The sequence below is a fragment of the Urocampus carinirostris genome, chromosome 2 (genome assembly GCF_059441175.1).
Source record: "Urocampus carinirostris isolate Australia breed hairy pipefish chromosome 2, RoL_Ucar_1.0, whole genome shotgun sequence".
Taxonomy (NCBI): Eukaryota; Metazoa; Chordata; class Actinopteri; order Syngnathiformes; family Syngnathidae; genus Urocampus; species Urocampus carinirostris.
In genome coordinates this window covers 52,857,833-52,876,837 of record NC_142350.1, presented here as the reverse complement: position 1 = coordinate 52,876,837, position 19,005 = coordinate 52,857,833, and the positions used below count along the sequence as shown (strand labels likewise).

The 19,005-nt window shown below is 40.3% G+C and overlaps 1 protein-coding gene across 4 annotated transcripts in view; it reads right to left on the bottom strand.

Annotated features, from left to right (window-relative positions):
- Nucleotides 1–301: 301 nt before the first annotated feature.
- map7d1a (MAP7 domain containing 1a) overlaps nucleotides 302–19,005 on the bottom strand; it is a 39,977-nt gene continuing 21,273 nt past the window's right edge. For all 4 annotated transcript variants that reach the window (XM_088327059.1, XM_088327061.1, XM_088327060.1 and 1 more), the window contains 11 exons: nucleotides 17,141–17,286; nucleotides 16,937–17,067; nucleotides 14,701–14,942; nucleotides 13,624–13,843; nucleotides 13,351–13,531; nucleotides 12,037–12,141; nucleotides 8,988–9,038; nucleotides 7,826–7,880; nucleotides 5,793–5,841; nucleotides 3,893–4,092; nucleotides 302–891 (listed from right to left, as the gene is read on the bottom strand). In XM_088327059.1, the coding sequence (XP_088183185.1) occupies nucleotides 881–891; nucleotides 3,893–4,092; nucleotides 5,793–5,841; nucleotides 7,826–7,880; nucleotides 8,988–9,038; nucleotides 12,037–12,141; nucleotides 13,351–13,531; nucleotides 13,624–13,843; nucleotides 14,701–14,942; nucleotides 16,937–17,067; nucleotides 17,141–17,286 (1,391 nt within the window). In that variant the 3' untranslated portion in view covers nucleotides 302–880. The remainder of the gene's footprint in view (nucleotides 892–3,892; nucleotides 4,093–5,792; nucleotides 5,842–7,825; nucleotides 7,881–8,987; nucleotides 9,039–12,036; nucleotides 12,142–13,350; nucleotides 13,532–13,623; nucleotides 13,844–14,700; nucleotides 14,943–16,936; nucleotides 17,068–17,140; nucleotides 17,287–19,005) is intronic.

The window sequence follows — 19,005 nt, the reverse complement described above, 5'->3', positions numbered from 1 at the left end:
ATGAAAGATGACAGTTGATGTCCTATGCCTATAAAGCTACGGAACCATATTTTCTGTCAGTCCTTAAAAATGAGTAAAAATGGCAAAAATTGGCTGGCATCGGCTTTTCCCATTTGAAAAAAAAAGTCTGGGACGAAATGAGTTAATCAAAGATGATGCTTATATGTATTTTACCTATTTGGTTTGAGAGTTATTTTTTAACTCATATTTGGTAAGACTTGACTGATGAAATCAAGCAGTGATTTTTAGGCCGTCTTGAGTATTTCTGCATAATATAGTCCTAATGAAAGAAACAACAAAAGGCTGTACAATTTCGTCTTTAATAAGACTTGTTAATACTCCTCATGGAGCTTACAGAGCGGCAAAATATAATTCGCGCACAAACAACACACACGGGTCCAAAAGGAAATAAGCAATCTCCTTCTTGTGCACATTTGTCATTATTTAAAATCAAAAGCATCTCTATAGCCTTTAAATAAGAGAATACATCTCTTTATACAGTTTCACCCTTTAGACAAGCATGACTTCAACGTTGTTGAAGCTGTGCATTATACAGTAGCTATAGTTATTATGGTGACTAATCAATTGTATGAGCAGCCCGAAAATGGTTTACTTGACAAAGTTGCTTCCCTCGGTTATTTATATGCACAGGAATAAAACATTTTCTCCAGGTAAATACAAGCTAACAGTGTGTGTTTGTTTAGCGTGTGTGGAGGAAATAACGTGCACGCGGGCTCTTCACTTCACACCCCTTTCCTGGTGTTGCACAGCTGCAGGTCTTGTCCCCAGTAGAAAAATTAAGACAGTTTTTCTTTTTCTTTTCACAGGTTGTGAGAAAGGGTCTGTACACTGATGGCTGGCGGAGGTGCAACCTCCCTTTTCAAAGCACTTCTGCAAAGAAGAAACATTGGAAATTGGTAAGTAAGCATTTTTAAAGATATTTATTTTAAAAAGGCTATTTTGCTATAGTCAGTGTCTGAAACTGATGACAAAAAGTTAGCGGACACCAGGGCAGACAACTCTGAAAAGTTGCCTGCCCAGCCATAAAGTTGCCTGCCCCATTTTTCACAAAATAAGACGACTAATCATAAAAAAAAAACATTGAAGTAAAGTATTAAGGATGACTAATCAGAATATATAACAGAACAACACTTTAAAATCAAGTTTATTATAAATCTACTTATAACATTCATTGCATGTATATGACATCGCTGTTTTCCGTCTGCCATCAGTATATACCTGTATTTACACATCTTCATTCATGCAATGTTTGCGTTGTGTCGTCTGCTCCAAGCCACGTGAACTCCTCTTTCCACGATGCGTTTAATGTACGTTTACGTTTTGTAGCGTCATAAATGTTGTTAGCTTCTTTTGAATATTTCTTCTGGGGCTGAGGTTTTGACTTGATTCCTAACACTTATCCATGATGATATTCTTGTTTTTCTGTGCGACTACTTTGTAAACTCGTATGCAAATGCACGACCTTATAACGCTCGATCGTCTGCAGAGTATGCAAATTGCCAAACGAACCAAAATTTTGAAACCGAATGAAGATTTCGAAATTGGAATAAAGCAAAGGTTTGATTTGGAAAAAAAAAAAAAAATATATATATATATATTTTTTTTTTTTTTTTTTTTTTTTTTTCCTTTCTTAAAAAAGTTATTGGCCACCCAAGCGGAATCGTTTTGTAAGTTGTACGCCCGACATAAGAGATGCACGCCCCTCAATTTTCGCAGCTACGCATTAGTTCACTTGTGCCCATTACTGAACAATTTCTCCCCTCATCCAGAATACAGAGATGAATAATACACACAAATGCAACTAAGCTAACTCACTATAAAGCCTCGTGTATATTGGTTGCTTTCTCTAGGGCACACGTGTCAAACAGGCGGCCCGCGGGCCAGATCAGGCCCACTAAGGGATTGAATCCGGCCCGCGAGACAACACTCAGAGAAGCGCAAGAGAAAAACAAGCTGCAGGTTGAAATATGTCAACTTGATGTTGCCAAAGTCAGGTGCCTCTCACAAAGTCTCTCTCTCTCTCTCTTCCTTTTCCACCCCTCTTCTCCCACTCTGTCTGTGTCTCTTTCACTCTCTGTGTCTCTTTTTCTCTTCCTTTGTTGCTTTCTCTCTCTTTTAACCTCTTTTGCTCTAACTTCCTTTTTTCCTTTTCTCTCTTTTCTCTTTCATACCCTTCGTGCTTTCTTTTCTCTTTTCTCTCCTTCTGTCTTTCTATTTCTCTTTGGATTTCTTTCTTCCTCTCCCTTTCTTTTCCCCCTCTCTCACGACTTTTTATCTTTTGTTTCTTGCGCTCTCTCCCTCTCTCCTTTTCCCTCCCTCTTTCTCTTATTTCTTTATCTCTCTTTTTCTTTCTTTTTAATCTACTAGTCCGGCCCCCGACAGAATGTTTGTTCTATCGTGTGGCCCCTGAGTTCAAATGAGTTTGACACCCCAGCTCTAGGACATCTCCGTTTCATTATTTGCCCCCTACAGTGTAAACACCACTTTTGTATCCATTCATATAAAGTATAAGTCCATGCTTCCTGCATAACAGGTATGAGACCGACTTGTGAACAGACAGGATGCAGCAACGGACAAAACAAGCACTATACTTTGTTGATTTTTAACAATTTAATGATCCTTTATTTAACACCAAAAGTTGAATGCAGAAATGTCTGTTTACATCATTCGGTTTGCTTGTTATTGACCCCTGCCCCCACCCATCGGATTGCTCGCAAACGGATTATAAATGGGGTTATTCGTTTGTCATGAAAACGATTTGTTTAGATTGGTCTAATCAGCGCCTAGGAAACATAAGGCAGTTCTCTGATTGGTTTAAGTTTATTGGCACATGTAAAGTGACTGCATAATTCCATGAAGTACAAATTTATCAGTGAAATTTATTAAGAGAGAAAATTTAATTACTGTATAAGACTGTCTTAATAATGTGGGTTTGTTTCTGTATTGGAAAACAGCGAACTTAGTACAATTTATATAACTTCCCGAAAAATTTGAGGGATTAACCTTTCTGAAATATGTATTGGATAGAAAACAATTTGAACCTGGAATTAGTGGTACTATTGTTTTTTTGTTTACTTTTTTCTTAGTTAGTTAGTTGGGGTGCTTAGTTTGAAGTGTCCTTAAAAAGTTGAAGGTAAAAAAAATTCTCCATTAAGTATGTGTTAACAATGCCCAACTGAGTTCAAAGAGCTCTTATGCTTTATTTTCCATTGCGGCCATCTGCTTTTATCTTACTTTTTTAGGCTTTCTCGGGGTAGAACAAACCCCCGCAACAATGAAAAAAGAAGAGTTTGTTCAAGCGCATATAAGAAATGCACGCAAATCTTGTGTTACTCTACCGCCATCTCCTGGCTTAAAATCAGTATTGCAGCTTCAATTTTTCAAATGCCGCACCCCACTTTTAACTTTTAAATCCTCTCATTAGAAACTTCATATATTTTATATCTAATTGGGAGAGGGGAGGGCATCGGCGGCATCAATGGAAAGAACTCTGGGGTCATCCTCTCACGTGTCCGTTGCAGGAGATTGTTTGTTAAACAAGTGGACGAGCAAAGTCCGATGAGCAATGAAACAAGACTTGGGGGGCACAGACAGATGGTGATCTGCTCCCTAACAAGCAAAAAAGACATTGGGGTTAAGAAAAGTTAATTGCTCCGGAGTCCAGTTTCTAAGCTCCTTAGGGATCGAGTCCCCTCATCACTTTTGCCATCCGAGGAATTCTACTCTGTGCCCAAAATATATAACGACATAAACAAATCCATCGACACACAACCTAAGCTCTCCCCAAAGACGTGTTCCACTTTTGATTTAAGCTTCAGTGTTCTCACTTGTCAGGATCTCTCAAGTTGAAAACAGATGATCCCGTTTGTACCTGCAACATGCTGCGTCTTCAGCGGTGGCGCGTTCTTTATGAAGGCGTCCTCGCCATCAAAGGCCAGAATGTCACCGGGGGTCCCGCCGCCGTTTGCGGCATTGATGATGATGTCTTCTACCAAAAGCGCCGTTTCCACTTTGCCGTTGTGCTCCCGTGTGGTCGGCTGGACTCCGTTTAGATGAGTTTTCCCCACGGGGCTGAAAGGAAAATGATGGTGTCAGTTGCATAAACAGACGCTCCCCTACTTACGACCATTCGACTTAAGTAAAACGGTAGATAGGAAAAAAAAATTCGGGATGTTGAAAATTTTTCGGACATTGCTGTAAGTTTGATTTTGTATTGTGTGCACCTTTTTCCGAGAAGAGGACAGTACTGTAGTGCTTCTCTCTGCCACTACCACCGTGTGGCGCTATGAGAGGTTACCCAGCATGCAGCCAGAGTAATAAAAATCCACTTCCTCTTTCTAGTTGGTGTGTAAACATACAGTGCTAGGTTTACTGAATCTCCAGCGCACTCAGAACTTTGACGTTTTTGTTTAATATCTCGTGCATCTATTTAATATGGTTGGTGTGAATTGTAAAGGAGATGCGGGCTGTTTCTATTGAAATGAAAGTGGAATAAGAAAGCTTGGTGCGGTTGAGAAAATGGTCGAATCACTTTTTACCACGGAGGAGGAACTCTCGAAGTGCATCTTCCAAAAGTAAGTTACACTTAACTTTACTTATGTTTATAGAGCATGTTATTTTATGATTTTTATTTTTTAGTACAAAACAATACAGGTTACTTATACAAGCCTTAAACATAAAAGCAACTTAATAACAAATTCAACTTACTAACGAATCTCGTTCGTAAGTCGGGCAGCGTCTGTAGCTGCATATATTGTTTCTTATAAATTATCAAAGGGAGTTAAGTGGGACACTGTTTTCCGCATCGTAAGTCCCTGGTATGTGCACAGCCTAGAACACAAGTCTCTAACTGTTTTCAAGCTTGGAACTACTTTGTTACTAATTGGCACAAAGGGCTCCAAATTAAGTTGTTACTATGTTATTACCAAGTCCGTCATTGGAATTGGGGTTAAATAGACTTACTCAACTACTAACATCATTTTACTAGAAAATCACAATGACCCAGCACTTGTAATCTATTTTCAGAACATGTCCGCAGACACCTCAAAGTCTGTAGAAGGGACCACATTGGAGAACCCTGGTCGTGGTGGATTTAGGGCAGCTGACTAAAAGAGCTACAGTACGCAGTACAAATACACACAATGGAATTTGTGATCATGTTTGTTGATTTATTTATTTTATTTATTTCACTAGGCTGTCACAAACCAGGCCAAACTCACACGTATCACTTACATAGCAGCTAAAACCACCGGCTTACCCAGACTTATCAGACTTAAATAACAAGTCCATCATCCGACACAATAGTCCAGAAAATCATGAAATTTTTACCACTATCGTCTGGCCGCAAATACAGGACAATAAGAGTTAAGAGGGCCTGCCTTCGGGAAAAGCCTGATCTCTGCCATTATACCCTTCTAAACTGACCCATCCAATCAGTATGCCTTCATGGTCCCACTGTCATATAGGTTTCATTTTTCCGTTTTTGTAATGCAATGCCTGTTGTTTTCCCCTGGAACAGTTGGTGGAAGTGAATTTGCCTAAGGGGACCAATACATCAAATCTAAATCCAATATGATATAATGAGAAATCTAGAAGTTATGATGATTAACTTTGCATTTATATATATTTAAGAAAGTATTTTTTAATAATACAAGATATGAGAGTCTGGCAAGACCAATTAAACCACGGCTGCCTGACAGAATCCTATGTATGGAAAACACTCAATAATCATGGGGAGGTTGAGTAGGAATTGAAGGTTGCGAGACAATTACCTTTGCATGCTTTGTCCGTGTCCTGTCCTGTTTTTGTCCACCTCGAGTTCTGCAAATTGACACAATGCGACAGTTATGAATGTTTGTTTTCCTGCAAATTTGTGCATCTGACGTTTTAATGTTATCCCATTTCTACCAAATTATATATACCGGAGCCATATCCCCCTAGTGGGAGGTGGCTAGAGTCAGGAACACGTTCATATTTCTGACTCTTTCTGGGAGATTGATAAAGAGGAGGAGATTCCCAGCCCCCTCGCTCAACCCAACTGATGTGTTGGGAGTCATTAGGTGACCAAACCCCTCAATTCCAAACCCTAATCCCGAGCCAAGCAGTGAGGCAATGAGTACCAATTTAAGTCTTAGGTATGACTCGGCCGAGGCTTGAACCAGGCGCCCTACCCCCAAGGCCACCGAGCTTTCTACAAAATGCCACACATAAACGTATGGGGTACCGTGTTTGGACATAGTTGAGTTTTATATTGAACCCTCGCTTAACGCGCTTCACTATTAACAGTCTCTCACTGATTTGTGTTGTGCATTGTGTTCTGCAGTCTCTCCACCTGATTATTATAATGATTATGACTGTGTAGTAGCTATTTGTTTAAAAAAATATTAATACAATACTTGTTAAAAAATGCTTGTGCCTGTAAAAATTGTTTGTATAGTATATGGTACTTAATTGTGTAATTGTTCAAAATAGAGGTTTCTACATCAGATATGCTTCTTATTGTAACGTAACCCCACAATAAATGGGGATTCACTGTACTGCACCGTACTTTTTGGAATTGTACTCGAGCGGTAGATAAATGTTCTAATTTCAACTGTTAGCTTTCTTATTTTAATGTATTTTACAGTTTTCCCACTGAAATCAGTCAAAATACTTGTTTTGTGGATAATCCTGTTTTAATAAATATCACAATTTTTTCATTTGAGATGCTATTTCTTATTTTTTAACTTACATTAAAACAAATATACTCATACGATAAGGAAAAGGGACAGCATGGCGCCGTAGTGGATAGCGCGTGTGCGGGACAGTTCTGAGGTCATGAGATCAAACCTCCTGTGTGGAGTTTGCATGTTCTCCCCGTGCTTGCGTGGGTTTTCTCCGGGCACTCCGATTTACTCCCACATTCCAAAAACATGCATGTCAGGTTAATTGGCCAGTCTGAATTGTCTTTACGAGTGAATGAGCTAGCAAATTGTCTGTCTCTGTGTGCCATGCGACTGGCTGGCAACCAGTTCAGGGTGTGCCCTGCACACTGCCCGAGGATGGCTAGGATGGGCTCCAGCACCCCCGCGACCCTACTGAGGATAAGCGGTGCAGATAATGGATGGATGGATGATAAGGAAAAGCCTCAGAATAACATTATCTTTTATTTAAAATCATTGATTTACCAGCTTAAGTGTACTTGTGCGTTCACTATTTGAGACACAATGAAAATCATTTAGACATACACATCAGCGATGTAATTTTATATTGTCCAGACATATAACTCTCCTAAAATGATTGTCTCAAAAGGCTTGCCAGTGTTCTTTCACTCATGCAAAACCAAAGGCATCTTTTATTGTCGTCTACTTTGTTCCCAGGAATAGCTTCCAAAAAACAACCAATCAGCAAAAAAGATCAGCCTTAAAGACACAGGCGTTACATTCCGAATTCACAGCGTGGTTCGTAAAATTAAGAACATCGTATCGATACACCGAACGCGACGCGGTCGGAGGCTGGATAAACACGCACGTTTCGTGATAGGAAACAGATGTGTACATGCGAGCTACTTTTGTTGAAGGATTCCAAAGTAAATGCGAGGGAGCCCGTCTAGCAGGGAAGGGGAACACAATGTGCAGCTGTGCAGGATATGAGAGACGCAATAAAAAGATGCGCATAAAGAAAGCTGTCTGACGTCTGTTTGTTAATGACTTTTTCGGAACTGGATGTGGTTTTTTAACACTTCCTGGGTGAAACAGTTTCAACATCCCTTATTAATATTCTCAGTTATTGTACAGCAATTTACATTACGTCAACATTTACTGACCTTTACTGCTCTCCACTTCTTTCTCGCTCTCGGGTATCGCAGGGGTTGTCTGCTTCTGGAGGTAAAAAATAAAATAAAAGTCATCATAAGATTCTTTTAGTCATGAACGAATGATTGAAAACTTTATTTTGAAGATTATAAAATAAAAACAGGACAAAAACAATGGCTCAACAACAAAAATAATGTTAACATAACATGTTCGAAAAGGGGTAGTAAGAAGCAGACGCTTATTTTCCCTACCCCTTCATCCCTATTAAATACATTTTACAGATTGCTCCTTTTGTGTCTGATACAACAAATCTCACGTATATGCATATTACATAAGTCTGATTTCAATAATAATAACAATAGTCACATACTTTATACACTAATCATCATAGTACCCATCTATTAACCTTATAACACCAACGATAATAACAACAATAGCAATAATAACAGTTATGATATAAAAATAGTAACAATAACAAGGTTAACTGTAGTTGTAAACGCAGTATTTCCAATCTCTCGCGTCACTCATACCACATTTTCTTCATCTCTATTCTGCCAGTAATGATTTTTTTGTATTTAAATTTGAACAGGTGAATAGTTAGACATTGTTTGATCTCGTCTTGCAAATTGTTCCAAAGTTTGACTCCACACACAGACACACACATACTTTTCCTGGTGGTTCTCACCTTTGGGATTTTGAATTTACAACAGCCCTCTTTCCAAGTGAATAATTTTTGGATGTTTTCTGGCACTGTGTTTTTGTTGACCTTAAATAGCAGTTGTGAAGTTAAACATTTTACTAAATCATCCAATTTTAATAATTTGGACTGCAGGAATAAAATATTAGTATGATCTCGATATCCTACTCTGTGTATGGTTCTAATTGTTCGTTTTTGGAGGATAAAAAGGGGCTGTAGTGAACTTTTGTAATTATTGCCCCAGACTTCTGCACAATATGTTAAGAATGGCAGAACTCAAACAATGTAATAAATACAATGCATTATAGATTAAAATGAATTTGGCTTTATTAAATATTGAAATGCTTTAGATACTTTAGTTTGTATGTGTCTGATGTGTGTTTTCCAGCTTAATTTATTGTCGATTATGACCCCTAAAAACTTAATTTCTGATACAGTCATAACCTTTGACTACCAATTTCTTTCAATCGGCATACCTTGTCAGTTACGTCTGATTTTCGCGTCCTCTTCATGATCTCTTCCAGGCGCTGGGGAAAAACACAATTCAGATCAACTTGTATACACACTTGTTGGTTTACAGAATATTTTCATGTCATAACCATCCTTCGCACATGACAGCATTGACAGCCTGAGTAGTAGTAGATAGATAGATAGATAGATACTTTATTCATCCCCGCAGGGAAATTCACATTTCCAGTAGCATCCCTGAGCTGAGAACAATACAATAATAAAGCAAAGAGAATACAATATACAAATACCCAATGTGACGTGCAATGCCCACTGTAGCGTGTTAAATAGAATATCTAAATAGTGCTACACAGAATACATATTGCAATAAAATTCGGTAATATGCAATGTAGGGGGGTGTGGTTTAATGTGGGCTTTTACTCTGCCGGGTAGAGTTAAAGAGCCTCATGGCATGAGGAAGAAAAGATCTCTTCAGTCTGTCCGTGGTACAAGACCGTGACAGCAGTCTGTCGCTGAAGCTGCTCTTCCGTTTGGAGATGGTGCTGTGTAGTGGATGTGATGAATTGTCCATGATTGACCGCAGCTTTTTCAGTACCCGTCTCTCGGCTACTGTCAGGCTGTCGAGCTCTGTGCCCACAACAGAGCTCGCTTTCCTCGCCAGTTTATTGAGACGAGAGGCATCCTTCTTCATGACGCTGCCTCCCCAACACGCTGCCGCATAGAAGAGGGCGCTTGCCACAACTGTCTCATAGAATATTTTCAGGAGCTTTTTGCAGATGTTGAAGGAGGCCAGCCTTCTGAGGAAGTAAAGTTGGCTTTGACCTTTCCTACATAGAGCTTCTGTGTTGGCAGTCCAGTCCAGTCTGTTGTCCAGCTGCACACCCAGGTATTTGTAGGTCTGGACAAATTCTACACCTTCTCCTTTGATGGTTACAGGAACCGGGTGAGTTTTAGTTCTGTAGAACCTCCCACTATTTACTCACGACTGTGCTGCCATCCATCCCACAAATACAGTAGTGACTTGTGTTTGGTCTCCTCACAACAATGAGACACAATACACAGGGGACACATCACCTCTCATGATGGTGTTCAGAAAATAACCTGGTGCTGAACACTGAGAAGACCAATGTCATCGTGGACTTAAGAAGGTCCAGAAAGACTGACCAAGCCACCCTCTTCCTGGATGGAGAAATAGTGGAGCGGGTGGAAGTGGCAGTGTTGTACATAAATATTTTGTGTTTATTTGAGCTTTTTGGTTAAAAAAATATAGCGATACAAAACTACTTCTGGTTCCGCAAACTCAGAGTAAACAGAAGATTCACGTTATAGCTGACATGATAGTTGCATGTCCAATCCATTTTCATCCATCTTGAAGAATTAATGCAATCCCTTAAGTTTCCGAAAGGTTTTTTTTAAATGTCTAAGCAGATCTACAGTATTTTGTATTAATTCAAACAGATGTAGAGTTAATGCATGTTATTTTCGTGAATAGATTGGCACATGCTCACAATGCACTGTATTGTATTGTTGCAGTTTTCAACATGCAGAGAAGAAAATTGAAGCCTCAATAACACATCCTTTATGGTCATGTTCTTTCTTTGGTGGTTTCACTCTGTCATATCAATAACACTACAATACATGTAAATTACATGTACGTAGTACTTACTATACTGTATACCCTTTTGTTACTAATTTGTATTACTATATGTGTATACAATGTTAGTGCTTTTACTAGGGCAATGGGTGTTTGAAAACTATTAAATAATTACCAAAGTAATTAATAATTCCCAGCCATATCACAATTCCTCCTGAAGACGCCCACCTCGGAAAGTAATATACCAGGGATCTACTGAACTAATTTGAAGTAGTGTACACAAAACTATGCACTCACCTTAACTTATCTTGTGCGTGTCTTTTAAAAAATGTAAATGTAATATTCCTTTATTCTCTGTACATCATAGCAGTGTTTTTCAACCATTTGGGCTGGGGCACACTAGTGTGCCGCTGGAATTTGCCCAATTTTATCTTTCCCAAAAAAATCAGGCCATCATTCAGTATTTTTGCTATCTTCAGACGAGGAACTGTGAGAGTCATCCATATCAGTAGGTGACAGTAGAACTTTATATACTAATTATCTGCTCATGAGGTAGCACAGTACATTTAATAACTTAATTTGTTTAACAAAGCGGTTTAAGATAGCACTGTAAAAAATAAAAACATATGAGACAGTTGTGGCAATAAAGCACATCATTCTTTTTTTACTTAAAATATTATTTTCTTCTTTTTATATACTAATTATCTGCTTATCTCCTCCGTGTTATATGTCAAAGAGTCCTTGGGCAAGACAATGAATCCCTAATGCCCCCAATAAGCAGGTAGGCGCCTTGCATGGCTGACTCTCTATTGGTGTGTGAATGTGTGTGTGAATGGGTAAGTGTGAAGCACATTGTAAAGCGCTTTGGGAGTTCATTAACTTGAAAAGCGCTATATAAATGCAGACCATTTACCATTTATGAGGTAGTACAGTGAAATATTTGACATTACTTTTCAAACATTTTCGACGGATGGTGTGCCTCTGAACGTTTTATAAATAAAAGTGTATCTTGGTTCAAAAGGGGTTGAAAAACACTGCATTATAGGATCCACTTCCTTGTTCTTTGCCCACTATTCCAAGCGGGGTTAAGGTTACTATAATGCTGCCGGAATCGCATGCATGATTAAGCATTGCTGCCTCTCAAGCGCCAGTGTAGCCCTCTGGCCCTGAAATGACCATTCTCCTCACGAGTTTAAATTTAACTCTCATTAAAGCAGCTCTATTAAATGACGGCATTCCGACAGCTGATCCCCCCGTAAGCCTGAGACATCATTCATCTCGCTTCTCGGGATTCGGGAATATGAGAATATGATACCTCCTCTCAAGGGGAGGGTGGCTTGTTTACAGTTGATTGCCAGTTAGCGTGCTGATGTCATGTCAATCAGGGTGTTTTAAGATGAAGGCCGTGCAGAACCAGCAGGGAAACTGTTAAGAAGACTGAGAGTGGAGGAGGCCAAGCCTACCTTTTTCCTCTCCAGCCTCTCCTGCTCCTCCTTCTGGAAGTGCTTCTCCCTTTCCAGACGCTGTTTTTCCGCTTCCTCGCGAGCTTTTGCCTCGGCTTCTTCTTTCTGGGAACACAATCCAACAAGATTTAAGACGGGATTTTAGCCAAGGCGGCATAGCGGATGTGGCCCTTATGAATGCTCGCAGAGCCACAAAGTTGATATTTAGTTTGTGGGGAAAGAAAAATTCTAAAAATAAATACAGAAGTGGTACTAAAAAAAAAGAAGTAATGTAAAAAGCCACAAGAGGGCAGCAGAGACTCAGGATGTCCCACTGCAGCTCCGGTTGGGATTGAGTCAATTATATTGTTTTTAGAAAATATTTTACAATGTTTTGTTACCGTGTACACAAGTTGAATGTATTTTTTTATAGTACTGCATTGTGAAATATATTGTATATATAGATCTTGGTCAAAAAAACAAATTAAATGCCAAGAGATGAATTAAAATAGGGTCTCAAGTAAAATGTATTAATTTTACTGGAAAACTTTAATTGTGTTATTATAAAGACTGTAAGAAAATGCTTAACTTTTGAGTTTAACATTTGTCACGTAAATTTCAAATTTAAACATGCATCGTTTGAGGTGAGAGTTAAATATTTTCCCTTAAGTATGTGTTAACAATGCCCAACTGAGTTCAAAGATCCCTTATGTTTTTTCCCACCATGCTCATCTGTTTTCATCTTACTTTATGCAAAGCTGTTCAGGGTGGAACACATTAGGTTTGAGGAATGGGAGCTGGGGGGGGGACTGGAGATTTCATGTTCGTCCCCATGTTTTTTGTGAGTATGGCTTGGAATTGGTGAACGTAAGAAAAGATGGTAAGCACTACCTAAAAAATATGTATTCCAGGACTACACCTACATGTGCATTAATATTCCTGATGTGAAAATAATGAAAAAAAATAAAGTGATTTCATAAGTAAAATGGCAGGTATCCAATAAATCCCCATGCTTCAATCCAACTGGCCTAGTAACTTAGTATCAATCCTGCTTGATACCTGACAGTATCCGCAATCATTCAAAGTTTCATCAGGCTTTTGCAAAGAACTCTGTCATTTTTGCAATCTCGCATCCATGTCTAATGTCCCAGTTTTGTTTTAATTTTCAGTTTGTCTCGGAGTCTGTCTACGTGCACGTACTCGCACGCACATAATAAACGTGCTCCACAGAGGTTGCACTCAGGACACAAGCCAGAGGTAGCGGCCATGTGTAAAAAAGTTCCAAATTCCGTACAGCTGCTTTTCGGTCAAATTTTCCTGTGCCTTGGTTCATACCAGCTTTTGCAGGCGAATATTCTCCTCCTGCTCGGCCGCAACTCGCTCCCTGGCCTCCTCCTCCTCTCTCAACCGCTGCTCCTCGTCCCTCCTCTGCTTCTCCTCAGCCAGGAGGCGCTCTTCCTCCTCACGACGGCACCTCGCCTCCTCCTCCTTCTTCTGTCGCTCTTCTCTTAGAATCCTGAACATTCCAAATACATCCCGGGAAACAGATGCTTTAATTAACTTGAAAAGTACAGTGAACTTTGTTTGAACTTGCCAATTCCCTCTGACCTTTCCCTCTCCTCCTGCTCGCGGCGCTCCTCCTCCTCCCTTTCACGCTGTTCGCGAGCCTGACGCCGCTTTTCTGTCAGGATGCGGGCCGCCTCTTCTGGGTCGTTGGTGCCCGCCATGACTTTAGGCGATTGAGCGAAGGGAACTTCCTTAACGGGTGGTTCTGGTGAATTGGATGTAGATCCCACAGAGTTTCTGAGGGCAGGAACCGCAGGAGAACCTGAGGAAAAAGACAGATGAGCATAAGCCTGCATAAGTTCTCAAATAGACTGCAGGCAGTGTTCAGTGTTGGGGCAAGCCAAACTGTAATGAACAAGAAAATTTGAAAAATCAAATGCGTCTTCAAATACAGTACACTATCAATTTTACCAAAATTATTTTTAAGATTAGCCTACAATTTACATATGTGTTTATATAACGATTAGTCGATAGTGTTGAAAATAAATTCGAAAAATAGTCGACAATGATTTTTACTGACTAATTAGTTTTAGATGGAGGATTTTTATATAATTTTTGCAGGAATCTGCAGTATTTTCAATAAAAGATGTATTGGTAAACTCCAGTTTCACATTTAACAGTGGGGATAAAAGAAAACAAAGAAGATAAAGGGACAAAGAAGATAAGGTTATAATTTACACAATATAAAGGAACAAAGAAGATAAAGGTTATAATTTACACGATATACCAGTATACACAAGAAATGTGTATATATTGAGACACGCATTTGCTTCTTTGCGAGCCGTCAGAATGTTAAGGGGTTAATAAGTTTGACTGAACTATCTGACTATTTTGTTTTCGTTCCCACTGTAGCGCCTTATAGTCCGGTGCGCCCTGTGTATGGAAAATACAGGACAAAAAACTATTTCTAGGGCGTGCGCCTTATAACACAGTGCGCCTTACAGTACAGAAAATACGGTAATATAATTGATTTTTCAGAAATGCATATGATATTGGTTGTCCTTCTAACTAATCAGTAACAAATATCAGTAACAAAAAAGTAGCTCTCAGCTTCAAAATTGCTGGTGACCCCTTGCAATTGACAAAAGACAAAATACTGAATCCAATATTTCAACTCACGTCGATTGTTCTTCTCAGGGGTGGGAGCTCTGCGATGTTCTCTAAGTCTCTCCAACGGGACAGGAGAGGAAGTCCGGTGGTCCACCCTGGCGGGGGTTCTCGCCCTCCTGGGTCTTCCTTTCGGTGTTGATGGGCTGCTGCGTGTGGAGGGGGGCTTTGGGGACGCAGCAGGACTCGGGGAAGCCGTCCTGCCCTTGGTCGTAGCTGGCGATGAAGGCCGTGGTCTTGCCAGAGGACTAGGACTAGACCAAACAAAAACGTTCGGGTTTCAGAGTTTGCAAATATTCATCCAATGGCAGGAAATGTACAGTAACCCACAAGACCACACAAGAGGCCCAATACACAGACTTAAGCCCTGTGAAGCGTGCTAAACCTAAATTTACCACGCAAATTAAACAATCAAGACCTAATGGAAACCTTCCTCTTTTCAACTCTGTGTCCTGAAGAAACTCAAAGCTGGGAATCATTACATCATCGACTGAAGTGCATTATACCATTAGGGATGACATCACTCTTTTTTGGAGCCTGAGGCATGACAGCTTACTCATGCTCTTTGTTTGTCAAGCCAAAGGAAGAAGATGCCTTCCCCCTCCACTCCCCCTATTGCATCCCATTCCCTCTGCCATGGGTTGCCATTTAATGTGTGGCCTGGGGATGAAGGAAAATTGTTTTCCTTTTTCGCCTCTGCTTTGCATGAAGCGTGCACGCTCAATAGTAGTAACACGTGCTCCCGACCGTCTCAGGCCACCTTGCGTCATGATTTCCCCCTCATAATCTGATATTTTAATTTGATATTTTTGCATTACTGTTAAAACTCTGGTACCGGATTCATTTGATAAGCCATTGGCGTGTGCGACTGTCTTTTTCATTTGGCACTTTATGGGCTTCTGCGCTTGCCGTAGCTTCAGCTATATCACCTCGTGCTGAAGGTAAGCTGTACCCAATATCAGTTTGGGTAAAAGTTCATATTTTGCTAAATATAGGAGCTGCTTTCACAAACTATTTTTGTATATAAATGTATACAAGTTGTGCTAAATGATGCATAAAAACACTAATAAAAACAGGGGTGGGGGGCTATGCGCTACAATAACAGCCGAATCATTGACACACACTGCTCACTCGATATAGCGTTTCTAGCCCTCGTGTAGACCCTTCTATCTACCGAGAGAGCTAACTGTGGTCATTGTGCTTGCTGTTTACGTTCCACTGGATGCTAACGTTCCCCCGGATACTAACGTTAGCATAGCGCTAAATCTCCTGCCCGCTGCTATCAATAAACAGCAGCTTGCACACCCCGACGGAGCTTTTATCGTCGCTAGCGACTTTAATCGGGCATGTTTAAGGGGGGGGGTTTTGAGGGTTATTGTTCTATCTTCTTTATTCATTATCCATTATCCGTTATCGGTCAGTTCACAATACGCTACAAAGCCTAGGGGCCGTGACACTTACTCTCAGCCAAAAGGCCAAGCTAAGGTCCTAGCCCTAAAGCATTGCTGCGATCAAATTCAGAATCACATTTGAGTCTTTCAAAAGGCCAAGCTAAGGACCTAGCATCAACTTCCCAAATCCATTCAATACGTGGACTGAGCAATTAGGGCAAAAAAACACTGGACCGTGTGTACAGTAAGATCAAACATCTAGTTGGATCCGCCCATCTCTGTCTGTCCCTCACCCCCTCATACACCCCCCCTCCGGAGGAGAAGAAAGCCTATACAACAAGGACAGTACAAACATCTTCTTTGTTCCTTTATCTCTTTGTTTTCCTTATCCTCACTGTAAAATGTGGCCCTGGAGTGCCACGTTCAAGTTCATTGTCACAATATATCCCATGTTGTAACAATGACAATAAAGGTATATTCTATTCTATTCTAATTAAAAGTAAAGTAATGAAGCTTGAAACGATGATTACTGTGATGCAACATGTTTCAATGCAACCACGCCACGATGTGCAGCATGTTGAGTGATGTCCCATTTTTGTTAATGTTTTAGATGTATGCAGTCGTGCAAACGCCCTGACTTATTTGTATTGTGTTGTTTACTGAATGCAGGCAATAAACCTAGTGACTGTGAACCCTTGTGTCGCGCATTATCGAGGGTCGTTACACGTGTGCGTTATACACGAGGTTTTGCGGTAGTTTATTGTCGAATTTGTGCAATGATAATCAGACTAAAAATATCGCTGACCACAGTTGCAAACATTGAATGTAATGGATGGATGGATAATGTTTTCGTTTACCTCAAGTCTGCTCTGTGTCTCATGCCGGGAAGCGATTGCCTCTTTTTGATGAACTTCTCCCTCGTCAGGGCGTTTTTCTCTTTCTCGTTCTCCCTCTCCTTGTCTCGCTTCTCTTTTTTGGTTCTGTCAACCTGTGCATCAGGACACAAGAAGTCAATAGACTGTGCTGAAAGTGTGTAATCCTATCCTGTTTATAGAACGTACTGGTGTAGAGCTCCTTCTGTGGTGGCGCTGGGTTATGTCGGGCGTGCTGGAGGTCACCCTCCAGCGCTCAGAGCAGCGGTGATGGGGCTGGTGAGCGCAGAGCGTTAGGGGGCTGGCGGATGAGGAGCGAGGGCACAGTGGGGATTCTGGGAAGGAAAACAAAAACAAATGGAAAACTACATTGCTTTGGTGCCACCTGGTGGAACCGTGGGATGTGCAGTGAACCCACATCTGCTCTATCTTTTTGGGGGAAAGTAAATCGGTTTTCCCCTTATCTGCTACCGTGGAAACCAGTAATATCTGTTTCATGTGGGGGAGCAAACCCCTTCCCAAAACACCTGGAGAATGATGGGCGCCGCCAGGCTTTACTTGCCCAAGACACACCACAGTAAGTGGTGCCCTTACGACAGTTAAGGGTTCCGTGAAAGCATTTTTTAAAGGGCACATGTCTTTTGAATTTAAGAACTTTTACACCAAAGTCATTAACACGATTCTACATTATATTTGACTAAATAATGTAATTTTATGTTTAAATTGTTCATATATAACAAATGTAAATAAATATAATGTATGTAAGGAACAAATATCAGAAAATGTTTTTGATCTGAAGCAGTGCTCCCAGCTCTAATATCACATCTTTCACTTCCCGAGATCCCAGAAAGAGTGGTGTCGCGATGTCTACTGCAGGTACATGCAGAAAAGCAAGATTAGTGAGTGGCTTGTGTCACTCATGTGCAGTGTTCTTGATTGATCGTCTTATTTTGGAACCCCTTGACCTTAATAGCACTCATTTTTCTGCATCCTTCTGATAAGAACCGAATGGAATGGTCTTTTCTGATATTGATTACAACTTATTTTGAATCTTTTTTTTTTTTTAAAACAAACATCCATCTGGTTATCTATTCATTTAAATATACAAAGGATTTGAACATAGAAAATGTATAAAACGCAAAGTCCTTTACTGGAGGTTTTTGAGCTGTTAATGTGTCGCTAAAGTAAAGTTTGTTTTTTCAAGAAAAATATGAAAAGTACCGTAAATTCCGGACTGTAAGCCGCTACTTTTTTCCCAAACGTTCAACCCTGCGGCTTATTCAGTGATGCGGCCAATTTATGTAACTTTTCTAACGGCCGCCAGCGGCGCTCGAGTACAAAAGGTAAGATTTAGACCGCTGGAATATATGCGCCGAGGAAGACTGCAACTTCTTGGCTTGTGCATACAGTAAATTAGCGTAAACATACCCTCATCATGCAAAATGCAAATAGAAAGGCACATGACGCAGCTTTCAAGCTAAAAGCAATCGAGCAGTCCGATAAAGAAGTTGCAAACGTGTTGCCAACGTGTTTTGGAATAAGGGAGCGTGGGACGAAGTTGCTTTTCGATGGCTTCAGTTCTAAGGAGGAAGATAAGGACGGTTTACCGTGATTTTTACAAGTACGGTATGTTTTTTTTAACAGAACCGTTTACTGTGTTGCAAGCGTGTTGCTCGTGTGTTGCTACCTGTCACAGGCACCGTTTGGGATGAAAGTTATTATTATTAAAGCTTTGAAAACTCGGTGTACCGTCTTTTTTTGTAAATATGTGTAACCATGTATAATATGTATTTGCAACTGTATATTTTTGGAATGTCTTTATTTCAGACACTTATTCTGATATGTTTCCCATGGGCGAATAAAAAAAAAGGGGTGAAAAAAACGCGGGCTGACGGGAAGTGGGGACCGGTAAAGGTGAATGTTTGTGGATGCGGCAGACAATAGTGGATATATATTCTTCCCACCCTTACCTTTGGAAATATACACTTTTTTCCTTGGATCACTTTCAACGGGACCCGGACTCTGCAGGTCTGCATCAAACCTTAAGTACCGGT